Here is a 22,394-nt window from a genome sequence, read left to right as displayed (position 1 = left end):
CTTTTGCTGTCTGGCCTGTGTGTGACCCAGACCCATCAATGTTATTGACTCTTAACTGCCTCCTCAGATGAAGGGCAAGTAGAAATGGACAATAAATGATACACCCTCGAAACAAACAGGCTCAAGGACGGCTTCTATCCCACTATTATAAGACTATTGATCGGTCCCCTAGTATGATAAGATGGACTCTCAACCTCACAATCTACCTCATTATGGCCTTGCACCTTATTGTCTGCCTGCACTGCACTTTCTCTGTAACTGTAACACTTTATTCTGCATTGTTATTGTTTTCCTTTGTACTACCTCAATGCACTGATGTGATGAAATGATCTATATGGATGGCATGCAAGACAATGTTTTTCACTGTACCCCAGTACCCGTGACAATAATAGACCAATTTAGCAAACCTATTTTTATCACTTTAAATATTTCACAATGTTCATGTTATTCCCTGAGGACAGATGCAAAGTATTCATTCTTTTTGGTATTTTGGCCTTCATAAATCAGGACATTGAATACAGGAGCTGGGATGTTGTACCAGACATTTGCGAGGCTGAATTTGGAGCATTGTGTGCATTTCTGGTCACCTGCCTGCAGGAAAGATATCAATAAGCTTGAAAGAGTGCAGAGAAAATTTACAAGCATGTTGCCGGAACTTGAGGACCTGAGTTATAGGGAAAGGTTGAATAAATTAGGGCTTTATTCCCTGGAGCGCAGGAGAATGAAGGGAGATCTTATAGAGGTATACAAAATTATGAGGGGTATAGATAGGGTGAGTGCATGCAGGCTTTTTCCCCTCAGATGGGGTGAGACTAGAACTAGAGGTCATAGGTTTAGGGTGAAAGGTGAAATATTTAAGGGGAATCTGAGGGGGAACTACTTCACTCAGAGGGTGGTGCGAGTGTGGAACGAGCTGCCAGCGGAAGTAGTGGATGCGGGTTCAGTTGTAACATCTAAGTTTGGATAGGTACATGGATGGGAGGGGTTTGTAGGGATATGGTCTGGGTGCAGGTAGATGGGACTAGGCAGAAAACCAGGCTGGCATGGATTAGATGGACCGAAGGGCCTGTCTCAGAGCTGTAGTGCTCTATGAGTCTATAAAATGGCTCATTTTATAGACTTTGATGACCAGAACATCGTGCATTATTGTAGCTGTAGCCTGACCAATGTTCTGTAAGCTTGCATGGGTCAGCATCTACCTGCATTCTGTTATTGTTTTACCTTGTACTACCTCAATGCACTGTGTACTAACTGCGCTGTGTAATGAATTGACCCGTACGATTGGTATGCAAGACAAAGTTTGTCACTGTACCTCGGTACAAGTGACAATAATAAACCAATTTACCAAATTAAAACAAAATAAAGAACAAAGGGCGGGCTAGGCCTTGGGCAGATCTGAAACCAAGGGAGGGGCAAATAACTGAGTCTCAGTAAGCACAGAGGATGGTGCATGAAACGGCTGAGAGAAGAGGTCAAGTTGATAATTTCTGTCTGTGGAACTGGAAGGGATGTTTCTGAGCAGTTAGACCACAAACACTTGATGGGTGAACTGTTCAGAGGCCCCGTGAGCAGCTTAGGTGCTATGTGAATGTAATGTTTTGGTTAAATTGCAATATGATTGTAAAGAATATAGACCAACACAGAACGATACAGCACAGGAACAGGCCCTTTGGCCCACCGTGTCTGTGCTGTACAGGAAGCCAAATCAAACTAAATCTCTTCTGCCTGCACATAATCCATATCCCTCCATTCTCTGCATATTGATGTGTCTATCTAAAAGTCTCTAAAATGCCTCTGTCATATCTGCCTCCACCAGCACCCCTGGCAGTGCGTTCCAGGCACCCACCGCTCTCTGTGTAAAACAAAAACTTGCCCAGCACATCTCCTTTAAACTTTCGTGGACTGATTAAATTGCATTTCCTGTAAATATGTTGTTTTGTGAATATGGTCGGCAAGAGTATGGGTGATTTTACTCGTAAACTTTCAATTGACGTCACATTTCTGATGAAATCAAAAATAACTGAAGACACAAGAGACGGCAGGTGCTGGGATTTAGAACAAAATAACACACTGCTGGAAGAACTCAGCGGGTGGAGTAACACCTGTGGGGGCAGAGGGATGGTTAACGTTTGGGGTTGAGACCATGCATCAAACTATAGTCAAACTGTTAAGAAATACTAAGAGTCTGAAAGTTTTTTTTTACAAAATAAACTTTATTCATAATAAAAGACAAACTATATACAATTACAAAACAGTGCAAACCTTTACATTCTTGTACAGATCATTCATTAGTGTTACCTTTTTATATAGAAAACAGCACTGATGCCACACGTGTGGCTCCCTGGAAGCTTCCCGGTCCTGTATTTACAATATTTAGGGGCTTTCTCGCCTGTCCCCGCCCCTCCCTCTCCAGTGGCAGAAGAACCCTAAACTGTAGTCCTTCCCCACCGAGCCTTTGGGTTGGCTGCGCCCAGCTTCAGTGCGTCCCTCAGCACGTACTCCTGCAGCCTGGAATGTGCCAGCCGGCAGCATTCCCCTACGGACATCTCGCAGTGCTGGAAGACCAACAAGTTTCGGGCAGACCAAAGAGTGTCTTTCACCGAGTTGATGACCTTCCAGCAGCAGTTGATGTCCGTCTGTGTGTGTGTGTCCCCGGGAACAGCCCATAGATCAGAGAATCCTCTGTTACGCTGCTGCTGGGGATGAAACGTGACAAGGACCCTTGCATCTTTCACCACACCCTGTTCGCAAACCTACAGCCCGCAAAGAGGTGGGCGACCGTCTCGTCCCCAGCGCAGTCCTCCCGGGGCCAGCGCGCGCTGGGAGTGAGGTTCCAACCATACAGGAAGGATCTGACTGGGAGGGGCCCTCTCACCGCCAGCCAAGTGAGGTCTTGGTGCTTGTTGGTGAGTTCTGGTGATGAGACATTCTGCCAGATGGTCTGGACAGTCTGCTCAGGGAACCACCCCACAGTATCCATCGAGTCCTTCTCCTGCAGTGCCTGTAGGATGTTCCGTGCTGACCACTGCCTGATGGACTTGTGGTCAAAGGTCCAAAAGTGTACAAAATATTAAAAGGAATAGACAGACAGCCAGCACCTCTTTCCCAGGGCACCAATGCTCAATACAAGAGGGCATGGCTTTAGAGTAATGGGTGGGAAGTTCAAGGGAGATATCAGAGGAGGGTTTTTTACCCAGAGAGTGGTTGGGGCATGGAATGCGCTGCCTGGGGCGGTGGTACATTGATCAAATTAAAGAGATTACTAGAAAAGCATATGGAGGAATTTAAAATAGAGGGATATGTGGGAGGAAGGGGTTAGATAGTTTTAGGCGAGGTTTAAAGGTCGGCACAACATTGTGTGTTCTATTAATCAAAGGAATGGATCTGCAGGGATATGTAACACTACCCCCCCACCCCCACCCAAGTTAAACACTCCAGCCTTTGACCTAAACCTTCTCTGCAGCTTTCCCAGTGTTATTGACGTTGACTCTGGTTCTCCTGGCAGGGATGCAGCCTGTCCCACTGAGCTCTTGGGCTGCAGGTTGCCCTGAGCTGGGAGTTTCGTCCTCCCCAAGCGGGCGGCGGTCCCTTTAATAAAGGCGCGCTGGACGGGCTGCCGCTGGGCGGTGCGTTTGTTCTGATTGGCGGAGCCGGGGTGAAGCCGGAGCCTGATTGGACCCTCCAGCGACCAATCCCAAGTTTGGTGACCAAATTCAAACGGGGACGGCGCGGCGAAGTTTCAGCGCCTTTCACAGCCGGGCGGGAGGGCAGGGAAAGATCCCACGGAGCGGGACCCGGGGGCACGGAGAGATCCCACGGAGCGGGACCCGGGGGCACGGAGAGATCCCACGGAGCGGGGCACGGAGAGATCCCACGGAGCGGGGCACGGAGAGATCCCACGGAGCGGGACCCGGGGGCACGGAGAGATCCCACGGAGCGGGGCACGGAGAGATCCCACGGAGCGGGGCACGGAGAGATCCCACGGAGCGGGACCCGGGGGCACGGAGAGATCCCACGGAGCGGGACCCGGGGGCACGGAGAGATCCCACGGAGCGGGGCACGGAGAGATCCCACAGAGCGGGACCCGGGGGCACGGAGAGATCCCACGGAGAGGGACCCGGGGCACGGAGCGATCCCAAGGTGAGATCCGAGGGATCCCAGAGCGGGAGATCTCGGGAGGGGAGCCGGGACCCGGAGCGGGGAGACACCGGTATCCAGGGCTGCCAGAGAGGAGAGACCGAGGACAAGGACCGAGAGCCCCGGCCCAGGGCAACGGGTGAGTGCGGCCGTTCTCAGCTAAACCCCGAGGCCGGTGATGGGGGCCGGGGATGGGGCAGTGGGTCAGGGTCGGGCCCCGGTGTGGGGTGGGGTGGGGTGGGGGGGGGGGTGAGCCGCCTCCCCGGGCCCACTTCTTGCTCTGGGGTCCCGGCTCGGGATGGCCTGGCCCGAGGTGGGACTGGGGCCAGGTCCTGGCAGGAAGCGCGGCATCTTTGGCGCTCTTCCGGGCCTGGGCTCTTCCTGTGCATTCTCCACCCCCGGGCCGGCTGCCCTCACCCCTGGGGCCGGTGCTGCTGCAAGTCCCCCCGGGCTGAAGCCACGAGGTCGCTTGCCAACATCCACCAGCCCGCAGGGTCAGTGCAGTGAAGGGCGCCGGTTGCTTCTAAAGTTACTGCCTGTCCCACTCGGAGTTACTGCTCAGCCCCAGCGCCTTGCCTTGTCCACACTTATCTCACTAACCCTGTGCTCCCCTTCCCCCCCTTCCCCCCCTTCCCCCTTCCCCCCCTTCCCCCTTCCCCCCCTTCCCCCCCTTCCCCCTTCCCCCCCTTCTTCCCCCTTCCCCCCCTTCTTCCCCCTTCCCCCCCTTCCCCCCTCCCCCCTCCCCCCCTTCCCCCTCCCCCCCTCCCCCCCTCCCCCCCTTCCCCCTCCCCTCCCCCCCTTCCCCCTCCCCCCTCCCCCCTTCCCCCTCCCCCCTTCCCCCTCCCCCTTCCCCCTCCCCTTCCCCTTCCCCTTCCCCCTCCCCTTCCCCCCCTTCCCCCTCCCCCTCCCCCCCTTCCCCCTCCCCTTCCCCCTCCCCCCCCTCCCCCTCCCCCTCCCCCCCCTCCCCCTCCCCCCCCTCCCCCTCCCCCCCTCCCCCTCCCCTCCCCCTCCCCCCCCTCCCCCTCCCCCCCTCCCCCTCCCCTCCCCCTCCCCCCCTTCCCCCCCTTCCCCCCTTCCCCCCTTCCCCCTCCCCCTCCCCCTTCCCCCTCCTCCCCTTCCCCCCTCCTCCCCTTCCCCCCTCCTCCCCCTCCCCCTTCCCCCTCCCCCCTTCCCCCTCCCCCCTTCCCCCTCCCCCCTTCCCCTCCCCCCTTCCCCCTCCCCCCTCCCCTCCCCCCCTTCCCCTCCCCCCCTTCCCCTCCCCCCCTTCCCCTCCCCCCTTTCCCCTCCCCCCCCTTTCCCCTCCCCCCCCTTCCCCTCCCCCCCTTCCCCTCCCCCCCTTCCCCTCCCCCCCTTCCCCTCCCCCCCTTCCCCTCCCCCCTTCCCCTCTTCCCTCCCCCCCTTCCTCCCTCCTCCCTCCTCCCCTTCCTCCCTCCTCCCTCCCCCCCTTCCTCCCTCCCCCTCCCCCCCTTCCCCCTCCCCTTCCCCCTCCCCCCCCTCCCCCTCCCCCTCCCCCCCCTCCCCCTCCCCCCCCTCCCCCTCCCCTCCCCCTCCCCCCCTCCCCCTCCCCCCCTCCCCCTCCCCTCCCCCTCCCCCCCTTCCCCCCCCTTCCCCCCCTTCCCCCCTTCCCCCCTTCCCCCTCCCCCTCCCCCCTCCCCCCTTCCCCCCTCCTCCCCTTCCCCCCTCCTCCCCTTCCCCCCTCCTCCCCTTCCCCCCTCCTCCCCCTCCCCCCTTCCCCCTCCCCCCTTCCCCCTCCCCCCTTCCCCCTCCCCCCTCCCCTCCCCCCCTTCCCCTCCCCCCCTTCCCCTCCCCCCCTTCCCCTCCCCCCCTTCCCCTCCCCCCCCTTCCCCTCCCCCCCCTTCCCCTCCCCCCCTTCCCCTCCCCCCCTTCCCCTCCCCCCTTCCCCTCTTCCCTCCCCCCCTTCCTCCCTCCTCCCTCCTCCCTTCCTCCCTCCTCCCTCCCCCCCTTCCTCCCTCCCCCCCTCCCCCCTCCCCCCTTCCCCCTCCCCCCTTCCCCCTCCCCCCTCCCCCCTCCCCCCCCTCCCTCCCCCCTCCCCCCCTCCCTCCCCCCCTCCCCCCTCCCCCCCTCCCTCCCCCTCCCCCCCTCCCCCTCCCCCTCCCCCCCCCTCCTCCTCCCCCTCCCCCCCTCCCCCTCCTCCCTCCCCCTCCCCCCCTCCCCCCTCCTCCCCTTCCTCCCCTTCCCCCCTCCTCCCCTTCCCCCCTCCTCCCCTTCCCCCCTCCTCCCCTTCCCCCCTCCTTCCCTTCCCCCCCTTCCCCCCTTCCCCCCCTCCTCCCCTTCCCCCCCTCCTCCCCTTCCCCCCCTCCTCCCCTTCCCCCCTTCCCCCCTTCTCCCCCTCCTCCCCTCCCCCCCTTCCCCCCTCCTCCCCTCCCCCCCTTCCCCCTCCCCCCCTCCCCCCCTTCCCCCTCCCCCCTTCCCCCTCCCTTCCCCCTTCCCCCTCCCCTTCCCCCTCCCCTTCCCCCTCCCCTTCCCCCTCCCCTTCCCCCTCCCCTTCCCCCTCCCCTCCCCCCTTTCCCCCTCCCCTCCCCCCTTCCCCCTCCCCCTCCCCCCCCCTTCCCCCTCCCCTCCCCCCTTCCCCCTCCCCTCCCCCCTTCCCCCTCCCCCCTTCCCCCCTTCCCCCTTCCCCCCTTCCCCCTTCCCCCTTCCCCCCTTCCCCCTTCCCCCTTCCCCCCTTCCCCCTTCCCCCTTCCCCCCTCCCCCCTTCCCCCCTCCCCCCTTCCCCCTTCCCCCTCCCCCCTTCCCCCTCCCCCCCTTCCCCCTCCCCCCTTCCCCCTCCCCCCTTCCCCCTCCCCCCTTCCTCCCCCTTCCTCCCTCCCCCTTCCTCCCCCCTCCCCCCTGCCCCCTCCCCCCTGCCCCCTCCCCCCTCCTCCCTCCCCCCCTTTCCCCTCCCCTCCCCCCTTCCCCCTCCCCTCCCCCCCTCCCCCTCCCCTCCCCCCCTCTCCTCCCTACCCCCTCCCCCTCCCCTCCCCCCCTCTCCTCCCTCCCCCCTCCTCCCTACCCCCTCCCCCCTCCTCCCTACCCCCTCCCCCCCCTCTCCTCCCTACCCTCCCTCCCCATTATTAGGGACATTTAAGAGATAGACACATGAATGATAGAGAAATGGAAGGCTATAGATAGATCTTAGAGCAGGATAAAATGTCTGCACAACATTGTGGGCCGAAGGGCCTGTACTGTGCTGTAATGCTCCATGTTCTATCTGAGGCTCTGTGCCTGTGATGCTGCTGCAAGTAAGTTTTTCATTGCACCTGTGCACACATGGACTTGTGCATCTGGCAATAAACTTGACCTTGACTTAGATTGGACCCTATTATCATTCTCCCCGCCTGCTACAATTCTCCATTGGAGATGAAACCCACCAAGTGCCAAGCTATGAACCTGGTGATGAATAGTAAGGACACTGAGCTGGAAAGAGCGCAGAGGAGATTTACGTGGATGTTGCCAGGACTCAAGGAACTGAGATACAGAGAGAGATTGAGCAGGCTGGGACTTTATTTACTGGAGTGTTGGTGAATGAGGGGTGATCTTATAGAGGTGTATAAAGTCATGAGGGGCATAGACAGGGTGAATGCGCACAGTCTCTTTCCCAGGGCTGGAGAATTAACTAGAGGGCATAGGTTTAAGGTGAGAGGGAGAGATTTAATAAGAACCTGAAGGCAATTTTTTTTAAACGCAAAGTGTTTTTAGCACACAAGTGGCATGTGTGTGGAACGATCTGCCAGAGGAAGTGGTTGAGGCAGGTACATTAACAACATTTAAAAGGAACTAGAACAGGTACATGGATAGGAAAGGTTTGGAGGGATATGGGCCAAACGTGGGCAAATGGGACTAGTTTAGATGGGAATATATTGTTCACTATAAAGGTCCTATCCTGAATTGTCTTCCCAAAGTGCAACACCTCAAACTTATCCGAAATAAACTCCATTTGCTATTCCTCAGCCCACTTACATAGAACATTACAACACAGTACAGGCCCTTCGGCCCACAATGTTGTACCAACATTTTATCCTACTCTAAGATTTATCTAACCCTTCCCTCCCACATAGCCCCCCATTTCTCTATCATTCACATGTCTATCTAAGAGTCTCTTAAATGTCCCTAAAGTATCTGCCCCCACAACCTCCGCGGGCAGTGCGTTCCACACACCCACCACTCTGTGTAAAAAAAAAGACTTCCCACTGACATCTTTCTCCAATCACCTTAAAATTATGCCCCCTCATGTTAGCCATTTTCGCCCTGGGAAAAAATCTCTGACCCAGCTGATGAAGATCCCCCTTTAAACCCTGAGAACCACTGCCAATGATTCCTCCATTTTAGTGTTTTCTTCAAACTTACTAACCAGTGCTGGTTCGGAGTCTGCCCTTGAGCCTTTGGGAACCTGCCAGCATCTGACCGCTGACCTCCGGTCTGCTGCCTCTGTGTGTCCCGAACTCTGAGTATTTACCACTCATAGAGTCATACAGCACGGAAACAGGCCCTTCAGCCCAACTCATCCATGCCGACCAAGATACCCATCTAAGCTAGTCCCGTTTGTCTCCATTTGGCCCGTATCCCTCTGAACCTTTCCTGTCCATGTATCTGTGTAAATGTATCGTGATTGTCCCTGCCTCTCCCCCTTCCCCTCTCGGTGTTCCGTTCTCTGTCGTCCCTCTCTGCCTGTTCACCGTTATCTGAACGCCGTTTCCTTTTGTTTCCAGGGCTGGAGGAGACTGTGTCCACTCTGGTGGTCGGTCCCTTGGACATGAGGTGCAAGCAGCTCGCCCATCACCTGGCCTGCCCCAGCAGCCAAAGGGTCGGCGGTCTCCCGGATGGGAGCGATAACTTGGAGGCAGGGTGCCGGAAGGATGTGACCCCCCAGCGGCGTTCCCCCTGCCTGCCGTGCGGCTGTGGGACCCACTCTCCGGCACGCCGGGAGTCGCTGAGCTGCTCCGACGACCCTCCTGGTCTCGAGCATTCCCCGTCCAGGGACAGCGGGTACTCGTCCCTGCTGAACATCTCCTCCCCGGCTGCTGGGCAGGAGGGGAGCCTGGAGCCCGAGGGCGATGGCGAAGCTGGGGTCTCACCGGCTGGAGCGGGGGGACGCTGGGACCGGAGATTGGGAACCGAGGAGGAGGAGGGGGCGTCTCCGCTGGTTCCGTGCCGGAGCAATGCTCCGGAGTCCAACGGGAAGCCGGTGAGCCCAGCTCCCGGCAGCCAGAGACCTTGCAATTGGCACCTCCTGCCTGCCCTGCAGGTGGGGATGGCGGCGTGCCTGAGCGTGGGACGGGCCAAGGGGCTTCACCCAGCCCACCACTCCCCCCTCAAGCCGGCACTGCAGGGCCTGGCCTTCTCCATTGACTGCCTCATCGGCCGGAAGATGGGCTTGGAGCACGTGGATATCTGGAAGGAGCTGTCGGAGAGGGGCTTCCCCTGCATCCTGAGGAGGATCCTGCGGTATCTGTCTGCCGCTGACCTGCTGTGGTGAGTTCCCCAGTCTGACAACCCCTCCTTTCCCCTCCCCTTCCAACTTCCCCTTACACCCATCCTTGGACCATGAGGAACGCCTCTGGTTGGGATATCGCGACGCAGAGGCAGAGCAGAAACTTTCTTCCTGAAGTCCAAGTTCTACTTTATTGCCATTCACCCACATGATGTAAAACACACGGAGGAACAAACTGTCGTTTCCCCCAGACTCTCACGACAGAGGACGTACATAGAACAGAGAACATACAATAAACACAGACAAAAAAATTGTGCAGGCACAAATAGTGCAAAAAATTCTATATATAGGATACAAAATTAGTGCAAAACCGAGTTGGACAAAGAAAATACAGAACTCGGTGTATTGCGCTAAGTGTATAAACATGTTTTTTTAAGTGTATAAATTTTTTATACATTTATAAGTGTATAAATGTTTTTTAAGTGTATAAACATGCTTTTTTATACACTTAGCGCAATGTTTTAAAAAAAGCATGTTTTTTATAAGTTCTTTATATAAGTTTTAGTCGAGGATAGTGAGGGCTGGACTGCGCAGGCACGTGACGTCAGCAGGTAAGGTGTGGGCAGTTTAAAAAGCGGGTACCATAGAACCATACAGCACAAAACAGGCCCTTCGGTCCATCATGTTGTGCCGTCCATCAAACCACCCTCACACTACCTAACCCCTTCCTCCCACATATCCCCCCATCCCACACTCCTCCATATGCCTATCCAACAAGCTCTTGAACCTGTCCAATGTATCTGCCTCCACCACCACCCCAGGCAGTGCATTCCATGCACCAACCACTCTCTGGGTGAAAAACCTCCCCCTGACATCTCCCCTGAACCTCCCACCCATAACCTTAAATAAAAAACTTTGGAGGTTTCATGGGTTTCGCTTAGGCAGACGTTGGGATCGGAGCAGATAAGTTTTTCTTTTTTTTTAATAGGGCTTTTATTATAAGGTTTAGTTTTTATAAGGTTCTTTTTTATGTTGCTATATAAGTTTGAATTGGGAATAGTGGGGGCTTGACTGCGCAGGCGCGTGACATCAGCAGGTAAGGCGCGAGCAGTTTAAAAAGCAAACAGCCATATCCAGCGGGCAGTGTCGGAGTGGGCAGCGGAGTGAGAGGGAGCAGAGTGGTTGGGCTTTGGCTTAAGGGGCAAGGCGTAAAGGGGCAAGGCGGGTGAGTGAGTAGCTGGTAAGTAGGTAAAGGTAAGGTTTTACCTGTTATCTGTTTATAAATTTTTAAGTAGGAAAAACTAGGGGAAAAAAGATTTAGTTCAGATGGAAGACATGGTGGTGTGCTGCAGCTGCTTGATGTGGGAGCCCATGGACCTTGCTGTGGTCCACGATGGCCACATCTGCAGTAAGTGCTTGAGGCTGGACGAACTTCGGCTCAGAATTGATGAGCTGGAGTTACAGCTTCAAATACTGCACAGCATCAGGGAGGAAGAGAGTTATGTAGATGCTGTACATCAGGAGACGGTCACCCCCCTTAGAGCAGGTACTTCTGGGGTCCAGGAAGTAGATCGAAGGGTGACTGTCAGAGGAGGGAAAAGGGAAAAGAAAACGAACAGGCAGATAGAGCAGAGGACCCTGGAGGCTGTTCCCCTCAATAACAGGTTTTCTGCTTTGGAGTCTGTTGAGGGAGATGACCTGCCGGGGCCTAGCAGCAGTAGCCAGGTCTATGGCACTGGGACTGGTCCTGCTGCTCAGAAGGGAAGGGAGGAGAAGAGGAAGGCGGTAGTGAGAGGGGACTCGATAGTCAGGGAAACAGATAGGAGGTTCTGTGGCAGTGAGCATGAGTCCTGGATGGTTTTTTGCCTCCCGGGTGCCAGGGTCCAGGATGTCACTGATCGGGTCCACAGGACTCTAGAGCGGGAGGGAGAACAGCCAGAAGTCGTGGTTCATGTTGGTACCAATGACATAAGTAGGCAGAGGGATGAGGTCCGGAAAAGTGAGTTTAGCGAGCTAGGCAGAAGGCTGAAGAACAGGACCTCGAGGGTAGTGATCTCAGGATTGCTGCCAGTGCCACGTGATAGTGAAGGCAGGAACAGGAGGAGATGGCAGATGAATGCGTGGCTGAGGAGTTGGTGCAGGAGGGAGGGTTTTAGAATTTGGATCATTGGGATCTCTTCTGGGGAAGGTGGGACCTGTACAGAGAGGACGGGTTACACCCAAACCTGGGGGGGGCCAATATCCTTGCCGCCAGATTTGCTAGGCTGGTTCAGGAGGGTTTAAACTAGATTGCGAGGGGGAAGGGAACCGGAGGAGTAGGTCAGAGGAAGAAGTGGATGGGTAAGAGTCAGATCTGACAGGTAGAGAGGCTTTGAGGAAGGGGAAGCAGAGTACAGGCTACAGAAGTAGTAAGGTGGATGGGCTAAAGTGCATTTACTTAAATGCAAGAAGCATCAGGAATAAGGGAGATGAACTGAGAGCTTGAATAAGTACTTGGGACTACAATATCGTGGCTATTACAGAGACATGGCTGACATCGGGGCAGGAATGGATATTGAATATTCCTGGTTTTCAGTGTTTTAAAAGGGATGGGGAAGGGGGAGAAGAGGAGGAGGGGTGGCGATACTGGTCAGGGACACTATTACAGCTGCAGAAAGGGTGGATAATGTAGAAGGATCCTCTCTAGAGTCAATATGGGTGGAAGTTAGGAACAAGAAAGGAGCAGTTACTCTACTGGGAGTATTCTATAGGCCCCCTGGTAGCAGTAGGGATACTGAGGAGCAGATTGGGAGGCAGATTTTGGAAAGATGCAAAAATAACAGGGTTATTATCGTGGGAGACTTCAACTTTCCAAATATTGATTGGCACCTGCTTAGTGCCAAGGGTTTAGACAGGGCAGAGTTTGTTAAGTGTGTCCAGGACAGATTCCTGACACAGTATGTTGACAGGCCGACTAGAGGGAATGCCATATTAGATCTAGTTTTAGGTAATGAACCGGGACAGGTGACAGATCTATCGGTGGGTGAGCTTTTGGGGGACAGTGACCACTGCTCCATAACCTTTAGAATTGTCATGGACAGGGATAGGAGCAAAGAGGACGGGAAGATATTTAATTGGGGAAAAGCGAATTATGAGGCTATAAGGCGAGAACTTGAGAGTGTAAATTGGGATGACATTTTTGAAGGGAAATGTACAATGGAGATGTGGTCAATGTTCTGGGATCTTTTGCAGGATTTGTCCTGGTGAGGCAGAGAAGGAATGGCAGGGTGAAGGAACCGTGGGTGACGAGAGAGGTGGAACAACTAGTTAGGAAGAAGAAGGCAGCAGACATAAGGTGTAAGCAGCAAAGATCAGACAGGGCTCGTGAGGAATATAGAGCAGCAAGGAAGGAACTTAAAAAAGGGCTGAGGAGAGCGGGAAGGGGACATGAAAAGGCTTTGGCGAGTAGGGTTAAGGAGAATCCCAAGGCTTTTTTCTCGTACGTGAAGGGCAGAAGGATGGCTAGAGTAAAGGTAGGTCCGATTAAAGGCAAAGGTGGGAGGATGTGCCTGGAAGCTGTGGAAGTGGGTGAGGTTCTCAATGAATACTTCTCTTCAGTATTCACCAAGGAGAGGGGTCTTGATGACGCTGAGGACAGTGTTGGTGAGGTTAATGTTCTAGAGTATGTAGATATCAAGAGAGAGGATGTGTTGGAGTTGTTAGAAAATATTAGGACAGATAAGTCCCCGGGGCCTGATGGAATATTCCCCAGGCTGCTTCGTGAGGCGAGGGAGGAGATTGCTGAACCGTTGGTTAGGATCTTTGAGTCCTCGTTGTCCATGGGGATGGTACTGGAGGATTGGAGTGTGGCGAATGTTGTCTCCTTATTCAAAAAAGGTAGTAGGGATAGTCCAGGGAATTACAGACCAGTGAGCCTTGCGTCTGTGGTGGGTAAGCTGTTAGAAAGGATTCTAAGAGATAGGATCTATGAGCATTTAGAGAACCATGGACTGATTAGGGACAGCCAGCATGGCTTTGTGAAGGGAAGATCTTGCCTCACAAGCCTGATAGGGTTCTTTGAAGAGGTGACCAGGAAGATTGATGAGGGTGGTGCAGTGGATGTGGTCTACATGGATTTTAGTAAGGCGCTTGACAAGGTTCCGCATGGCAGGCTTCTTCAGAAGGTCAGAGGCCAAGGTACCCAGGGAGGCTTGGCCGTGTGGATTCAGAATTGGCTTGCCTGTAGAAAGCAGAGGGTTGTGGTGGAGGGAGTGCATTCGGATTGGAGGGCTGTGACTAGTGGTGTCCCACAGGGATCGGTTCTGGGACCTCTACTTTTTGTGATATTTATTAATGACTTAGATGAGGGGTGGAAGTGTGGGTTAGCAAGTTTGCAGATGACACAAAGATCGGTGGCAAGTGGTGAATGGAGTTCAATCCAGGGAAGTGTGAGGTGGTGCACTTTGGAAGAACAAACTCCAAGGCGGAGTACAAGGTAAATGTCAGGATTCTGGGCAGTGTAGAGGAGCAGAGGGATCTGGGGGTTCATATCCACAGATCACTGAAAGTCGCCTCACAGGTAGATAGGGAGGTTAAGAAAGCTTATGGGATGTCAGCTTTCATAAGTCGTGGGATCGAGTTTAAGAGCCGCGAAGTAATGATGCAGCTTTACAAAACTCTGGTTAGACCACACTTAGAGTACTGTGTCCAGTTCTGGTCGCCTCATTATAGGAAGGATGTGGAGGCGTTGGAAAGGGTGAAGAGGAGATTTACCAGGATGCTGCATGGATTATGAGGAGAGACTAAAGGAGCTAGGGCTGTTCTCATTGGAGAGAAGGAGGATGAGAGGAGACATGATAGAGGTGTACAAAATATTAAGAGGAATAGATAGAGTGGACAGCCAGCGCCTCTTTCCCAGGGCACCAATGCTCAATACAAGAGGACATGGCTTTAAGGTAATGGGGGAAATTCAAGGGTGATGTCAGAGGGAGGTTTTTCACCCAGAGAGTGGTTGGTGCATGGAATGCACTGCCTGGGGTGGTGGTGGAGGCTGATACGTTGGTCAAGTTCAAGAGATTGTTAGATAAGCATATGGAGGAATTTAAGATAGAGGGATATGTGGGAGGAAGGGGTTAGATAGTCTTAGGTGTGGTTTGAAGGGCGGCACAACATGTTCTATGTTCAGCAGCAGCCAAAGTTCTTAGGCGCCATTGTGCACAACCTGAAAGTCACAGAGTTATGCAGCACAGAAACAGGTCCTTCGGCCCAGCTCGTCCATGCCGACCAAAGTGCCTAACCTGAGCTAGTCCCAGTTGCCTGTGGTTGACCCGTGTCCCTCTAAACCTTTCCTATCCCTGTACCTGTCCAGGTGTCTTTTAAATGTTGTTATTGTACCTGTCTCTCCCATTTCCTCTGGCAGCTTGTTCCATATACCCACCACCCTCTGTGTGTGTGTGTGTGTGGGGGGGGGGGGGGGGAATAAAGTTGCCCCTCAGATCCCTTTTGTATCTCACCCTTTAGTCTATGCCCTCTAGTTTTAGACTCCTCTACCCTGGGAAAAAGATTCTGACCATCCACCTTGTCTACATCCCTCATGATTTTATAAACCTCTATAATTTCACACCTCAGTCTCCTACGCTCCAGGGAAAAAGAGTCCCAGTCTCTCCGTATAACTCAAGCCTTCCAGTCCTGGTAACATCCTCGTGAATCTTTACTGCACCCTCTCCAGCTCAATGACCTCCTTCCTATAGCTGGGCGACCAGAACTGCACACAATACTTTTATAAACCTCTATCAGTTCACCCCTCAGCCTCCGAAGCTCCAGAAAAAAACAACCCAGGTTTTTATTAGAGTCCAACAACAATACAGCACAGATGCAGGCCATTTGGCCCAATGAGTCGATGTCAACCACAGTGCCCACCCAACCTAATAAAGATAGGTTGTTAAGATATCGAGATATCTTTATTAGTCACATGCACATTGAAACACACAGAGAAATGCACCTTTTGTGTAGAGTGTTCTGGGGGCAGCCCGCAAGTGCTGCCACGCTTCCGGCGCCAACATAGCATGCCCACAACTTCCTAACCCGTACGTCTTTGGAACGTGGGAGGAAACCGGAGCACCCGGAGGAAACCTACGCAGACACGGGGAGAACGTACAAACTCCTTACAGACAGTGGTGGGAATTGAACCCGGTTCGCTGGCGCTGTAATAGTGTTACGCTAACCACTACAACTGCCGTGCCTGCCCAATTTCTCATCCCAATTTCCCAATATGGTGTTCAACCCATATCCCTCGAAGCCCCACTTCTCCATGTGCCTATCCAAGTGCTTCTTGTATGATACCATTGTACCTACATCCTATGAAGTTGTGATTACTATATAAAGCTAGCATTTTCTTTTCAATTCTAGAATTAAATTAATTACTTGAATTAAACTTCTCAGCTGGTAAATTAGTTTATTATTGTCACATGTACTGGGTACAGTGAAAAACTTTGTTTTGCATGCCATCCATACAGATCAGTTCATCATATCAGTACCTCGAGGTAGTACAAGGGAAATATAGTATTGAAGACGGAGCTGTAGACAATGAACAATATTCGTTGAAAGGCCTTGGTAAAGCAGAAGGATTTTTCTAGCAGTTCCCTGGGTTTGCATTCACCATTACTGGTTTCGGTCTTTGGTCTAAGATTTGTTTAATGAAACTAATTAAATTTCCTTGTTGCTGATGTGGGAATTGATCCCTTGACTCTGAGTCAATACTCTGAGCCTCTGTGAGTGAAACCGTTTGTTGTTCCCAACAGCTGTGTCAAGGTGAGCAAGATATGGAAGAAGATCATCTGCAATGACAAAAGGGCACACCAGGCCTTGAAGAAGGCTACTCGTTTACAAAGGGTATGTAACTGACTCAGTCCCTCACTCTGTGGGAGACATCCCGTCTGTCCCCCTCAAATTCTTGTACTGGGGGGAGGGGTGATCCAGAATGGAGTAGGTTAGGTCAATGATCATCTGGAGTTTAAAGGAATGAGAAGATTGACAGGTGGATGCTGAGCTCACGGGAAAACTGGAGCTTGAGTCGGCCACTTGGCCCCTTGAGCCTGGCCTGCCATTCAATTTGATCATGACTGATCTGCCCCAGGCCTCAACACCTCCTCTGTGCCAGTTCTCCATGGCCCTCAATTCCCCGATTTTTTTTCAAAAATGGACCTGCCTCCAATAATCTAGTTTCTACAGCCCTCCAGAGGTTCACCGCCCTCTGCAAGAAGTTTCTACACACCTTAGTTTTAAGTTACTGTGGTGTTTTCTTGTAGTTAAGTCCCCTTACTTGGAATTCTCCAGCTGAACATCTACCATCTTGTTCCTGCTTAGGTCTTATTGGTATTGGTTTATTATTGTCACTTGTACCGAGGTACAGTGAAAAACTTGTCTTACAAACCGATTGTACAGGTCAATTCATTACACAGTGCAGTTACATTGAGTTAGTACAGAGTGCATTGAGGTAGTACAGGTAAAAACAATAACAGTACAGAGTAAAGTGTCACAGCTACAGAGAAAGTGCAGTGCAATAAGGTGCAAGGTCACAACAAGGTAGATCGTGAGGTCATAGCCCATCTCATCATATAAGGGAACCATTCAATAGTCTTATCACAGTGGGGTAGAAGCTGTCCTTAAGTCTGGTGGTACGTGCCCTCAGGCTCCTGTATCTTCTACATGATGGGAGAGGAGAGAAGAGGAGAATGACCCGGGTGGGTGGGGTCTTTGATTATGCTGGCTGCTTCACCAAGACAGCGAGAGGTAAAGACAGAATCTCTTCAAGTGTGATCACCCCTCGTTGCTCTGAACTTCAAAAGGGATGTTTCTCTTGTTGGGAAGATCTCGAACCAGCGGGAATAGTTACAGAATAAGGGATTACTCATCTCAGATAAGGAATTGATGCTTTGAAGATTGTGACTCTGGAGTCGTTAAGTATATTCAAGAGGGAATTGACAGGGCATTTACGCTACAACTTTAGGCTCGGTACGGCAACTGCTGTGCCCAACGCCAGTAGCAATTGTCCAGACCATCAGGAAAACCAGCCTCCCCTCCATGGACTCTGTCTACACTTCTCACTGCCTCAGTAAAGCAGGAACATAATCAAAAACCCCACCCACCCCGGACATTCTCTCTTCTCCCCCCTCCCATCAGGCTGAAGGTACAAAAGCCTGAAAGCATGTACCACCAGGCTCAAGGACAGCTTCTATCCCACTGTTATAAGACTATTGAACGGTTCCCTAGTACGATAAAATGGACTCTTGACCTCATAATTTACCTCATTATGACCTTGCACCTTGTTGTCTGCCTGCACTGCACTTTCTCTGTAACTGTAACACTGCATTCTGTTATTGTTTTCCCTTGTACTATCTTGATGTACTTGTGTATGGAATGATCTGTCTGGATAGCACACAGACAAAGCTTTTCACTGTATCTCGGTACATGTGACAATAATAAACCAAAGCCTAACAAAGGTGTCAGGAGTTATGAGCTTCCATGGTGATGAGCGACCGTGTGGAAGGGCTGTGGGTGTGCAGTGGGGTCGATCACCGTGAGGTTGGGGGAGGGAAAGATTTCTGGCGGAAGGGACAGATGAGGTTTGCAATGGACTCCTGGATGGGCTACTGCTTCACTTGCTGACGTCCCGGTGTTGTTCCTCCCAGGCGGACGCTGCCAAGCGGGAGAACGTGGTGTCACGCGGCACCCTCACATCCATCCAGCGCCAGTGTCCGGAATTTGCACAGACGGACTTCTCCAAGTTCCGGCCCGCTTCTCAGCCCAAGCCTGGAAGTGATTCCCAGAAAAGCATCCGGCATCAGCAGGTAACGATTGTTCCGTGGCATTCGGGGTCCCTGGCACCTGGGCTCTAATTCCCAGCTTGTCCCGTTAGGGGGAGCGGTCTCTGTTTCTTACCCTGCGAGCTCCCACCATCACTTCAAACACCTTGACTAATTCATCCCCTAACTCCAGGGGGATCAGAGTAGCCTAGCGGGTAGAGCCGCTGCCTTGCAACCCCAGAGACCCCGGTTCAATCCTGACCTCCGACGCCGTCCGTGTTGAGTTTGCAAGTTCTCCCTGAGACCATTTCCCCCGGGTGCTCCGGTTTCCTCCCAGTCCTAAAGACATGCGGGGTCAGTGGGTTAACTGGCCACTGTAAATTGTCCCCCCGCCCCCCGGTGTGTGGGTGAGGTGTAGAATTTGGGGGGAATTGGTGGGAATGTGGGGAGAAATGCATGCAAGTGAGAATCTTCTGTACCAGTTGTGCATCACTCCCTTTGATTCCTTTCAATGTCATTCACACTTCTTGAGGATGTGACATCCAGTCAGATGGCTCAATGACTGCAGCATCACTTCATTTACCCCCACGAGCTGTCTGTGCTGAAAGGGGCTTCTGCAGAAGATCACTCAGGATGCTGAGGCAGTGCGGCTTCTACTTCAGCATGTTGGAGGCAGTCCAACGACATTGGCTAGTCTCATTCCTGTGATGCAAGGATTGTCCAATCATAGAATCATATATCACAGAAACAGGCCCTTCGGCCCAACTGGTCCATGCTGACCAAGATGCCCCATCCAAGCCAGTCCCATTTGCTTGCGTTTGGCCCACATCCTTTTAATCTTTCCTTTCCATGTACCTGTCCAAGTGTCTTTTAAATGTTGTTAATGTACCTGCCTCAACCACATCCTCTGGCAGCTCGTTCCATAGAACAGTACAGCACAGAACAGGCCCTTCGGCCCACAATGTCGTGCCGACATAGCTGATCCCCCCTACCTAGAGAATGCCCATATTCCTCCATTTTCCTCTCATTCATGTGCCCATCCAAACCCCTCTTAAAAGACCCCAATGAACTTGCCTCCACCACCCTGTCAAGCAACGCATTCCAGGCATCCACCACTCTCTCAGTAAAAAACGTACCCCTCGAGTCTCTTCTGAACCTACCCCCTCTCACCTTAAATACATTCCCTCTGGTATTGGATCTCTCAATAATGGGAAAAAGATGTTGCTTGTCCACCCTATCTATGGTCCTTCTACAGACCACCCTCTGGGTGAAAAAGTTGCCCCTCAGGTTCCTGTTAAATCTCCTCCCTCTCACCTTAAACCTGTGCCCTCTAGTTCTTGATTCCCCAACCCTGGGAAATAGACTGAGTGTATTCACCCTATCTCTGCCCCTCATGATTTTATACACCTCTATAAGGTCACCCCTCAGTCTCCTACACACCAAGGAATAAAGTCCAAGTCTACCCAACCTCTCCCTATAACCCTGTCCTCTGAGTCCCGGCAACATCCTCGTAAATGTTTGTTGAACTCTCTCCAGCTTAATGGCATCTTTCCTATTACGTGGTAACCAAAACTGTACACAATACTCCCTGTGTGGCCTCATGAACGTCTTCTACAATTGCAACATAAAGTCCCAACTCCTTTACTCAAATGTCCTGACTGATGAAAGCCAGCATGCCAAAAGCCTTCTTCACCACCCAGTCTACCTGTGACACCACTTTCAAGGAACCATGTACTTGTGCTCCTAGGTTCCACTGTTCTCCTACACTCCCCAGAGCCCTACCATTCACTGTGAAAGTCCTATCCTAAAGTTGGGTCTGTATTTTTGGAGTTTAGGAGAATGAGGGATGATCTTATTGAAATTAGATCCTGCCTCTGTACACTTCCATCCGCCATCAGGAAGGCCTTGAGGCTCTCTGCTTCTTTCTTGACAACAGACCCAACCGCTTCCCCTCCACCGCCACCCTCCTCCGTCTGGCAGAACTGGTTCTCACCATCAACAGCTTCTCTTTCGGCTCCTCCCGCTTTCTCCAAACTAAAGGTGTAGCCACGGGCACTCGCATGGGCCCCAGCTATGCCTGCCTCTTTGTCGGCTACGTGAAACAGTCCATGTTCCAAGCCTACACTGGTAACACCCCCCAACTCTTCCTCCGCTACATTGACGATGGCATTGGGGCTGCTTCCTGCGCCCGTGCTGAGCTCATCAGTTTCATCAAGTTTGCTACCAACCTCCAACCCCCCCTCAGATTCACTTGGTCTGTCTCCGACACCTCTCTCCCCTTTCTGGATCTCTCCGTCTCCATCTCCAGAGACGGATTAACCACCGACATCTTCTACAAACCCACAGACTCCCACAGTTACCTTGACTACACCCCTTCCCATCCTGTCGCGTGTTAGGACGCCATCCCCTTCTCCCAGTTCCTCCGCCGCATCTGTTCCCATGATGAGGCTTTCCATTCCAGGACATCAGAGGGGTCCTCTTTTACTTTCAGTAAGCGGGGTTTCGCTTCCACTATCAATGCTGCCCTCACCCGCATCTCCTCCTAAGAAAGTAAAGATGCTGGCTCGCGTTCCTTGTGATTGCATCTACGTGCTGGGCCCAGGACGGGTCATCCGATACATAAAGCTGCTGAATCTCCACCGCCGCTCCCTCCAATTGTAGACTGGCGCGCGTTCACCCTCCTTCCCCTTCCTGGTTAATGATCAGTTCTTCAGTTTTACTGGCGTCGAGCGAGGGGTTGTTATTGCAGCACCACCCAACCAGGTGTCCTGCCTCGCTCCAGTACGCTGACTCATCATCGTCCGCGATTTGTCCAGCCACGTCACCTTCCCCGGTCTGCTGCTGACTAGCTCCCCCTCTCCTTCCTGCTCCAGGTGGTGAAGACACTGAGGCAGGACGAGCTGCTGAAGAGATGCCCGCTGTGCGGGTCTCCTGCCAAGTTCCGGCACTGCGAGGAGCGGGCAGTGTGCACCAGCGAAAGCTGTGCCTACGACTACTGCTCCCTGTGCTTGAGTTCCTACCATGGGTCCAAGGCCTGCGCCCGCCATCGTTTCCACAGCAGCTCCAAGACGCAGCCGCGTGTCGGAAGCAAAAGGAGCAAGCAGAACTTGCAGAGACTCTGACCCCAGCCGTGTGTGTGTGTGTGTATGTGTGTGTGTGTGTGAGACATGGTAGTGTGTGGGTGACACAGCTGAGTATGTATGCATCTAAATACAATAACTGGAATATAAATATTTATCTTTGTTTAGCAAAAGCAGGAAGGGCATTGCAAAAAAAAAAGTTTTAAGGAGTTTTATGGAAACTGTGAAGTTTTAAATTCCATGCACAAAACACTTAAACATTAATATATGAAATACCAAAGGGGTTTAAGTGCAGAATGGGATGGTTTCGGACATTCTTGTGTCCAGAGTAGAAGCCACAATGTAGTTTACTGTTGAGTTATGGTGTGTGTATTTATATTAATTAGCTTTTGTTCATTTTCCGCAGAATCAGAATATATATAAAATTAGTGTCCTTTTATTGTCTTTTAAGTGTCTTTTCTGTAAATTATTTCCTTCAGTCTTGCTGTTTTTGTATAGTGTTCAATAAATGCATGAAAACCTTTAGCTATGTGCATTATCCCTTGTACACTGAGTTGTAGGTGACCGTGAGCTGCGAGAGGCAGGGTGGAGAGGGTTATCTCAACGTGTCCATCAGTTTGCATCAAGTCAGTCTTGTCTTTGACTTGGATCGAGTTGAGGCCTTGAAAGTGGTGGGTTGCAGAGACACCCTGAGAGCTTGTCCTTCAGGATGCCATCGCTGAGGTGACGGGAAAGAATCTAACTGTTGGTGTTATCCATTTATTTAAAATGGATTTGAGAGAGTGTGTGTGTGTGTGTGTGTGTGTGTGAGAGATTCAGGTTCTGACATATCGGGAGACGTTGAGGTTGGACAGGCTAGGATCTTATTCCTTGGAGTGTAGGAGACTCAGGGGCAGCATGTTAGCGTAACGCTATTACAGTACCAGTGATCGGGGTTTAATTCCGGCTGCTGTCTGTAAGGAG

At 52.7% G+C, this 22,394-nt stretch overlaps 1 protein-coding gene across 1 annotated transcript in view; it reads left to right on the top strand.

Moving 5' to 3' along the window:
- The window catches only part of LOC127568876 (F-box only protein 5-like), a 98,319-nt gene extending 76,401 nt beyond the window's left edge, over positions 1 to 21,918 (top strand). Inside the window, exons 2-6 of the mRNA XM_052013102.1 lie at positions 3,772 to 4,276; positions 8,847 to 9,609; positions 16,348 to 16,438; positions 18,238 to 18,396; positions 21,225 to 21,918. Coding sequence (XP_051869062.1) covers positions 8,891 to 9,609; positions 16,348 to 16,438; positions 18,238 to 18,396; positions 21,225 to 21,473 — 1,218 coding nt within the window. The 5' untranslated portion in view covers positions 3,772 to 4,276; positions 8,847 to 8,890 and the 3' untranslated portion in view covers positions 21,474 to 21,918. The remainder of the gene's footprint in view (positions 1 to 3,771; positions 4,277 to 8,846; positions 9,610 to 16,347; positions 16,439 to 18,237; positions 18,397 to 21,224) is intronic.
- Positions 21,919 to 22,394: the final 476 nt, after the last annotated feature.

This window comes from Pristis pectinata, chromosome 3 (assembly GCF_009764475.1).
Source record: "Pristis pectinata isolate sPriPec2 chromosome 3, sPriPec2.1.pri, whole genome shotgun sequence".
Taxonomy (NCBI): domain Eukaryota; kingdom Metazoa; phylum Chordata; class Chondrichthyes; order Rhinopristiformes; family Pristidae; genus Pristis; species Pristis pectinata.
The sequence above is the reverse complement of the archived record's forward strand: the minus strand, read 5'-3'. Positions and strand labels throughout refer to the sequence as shown.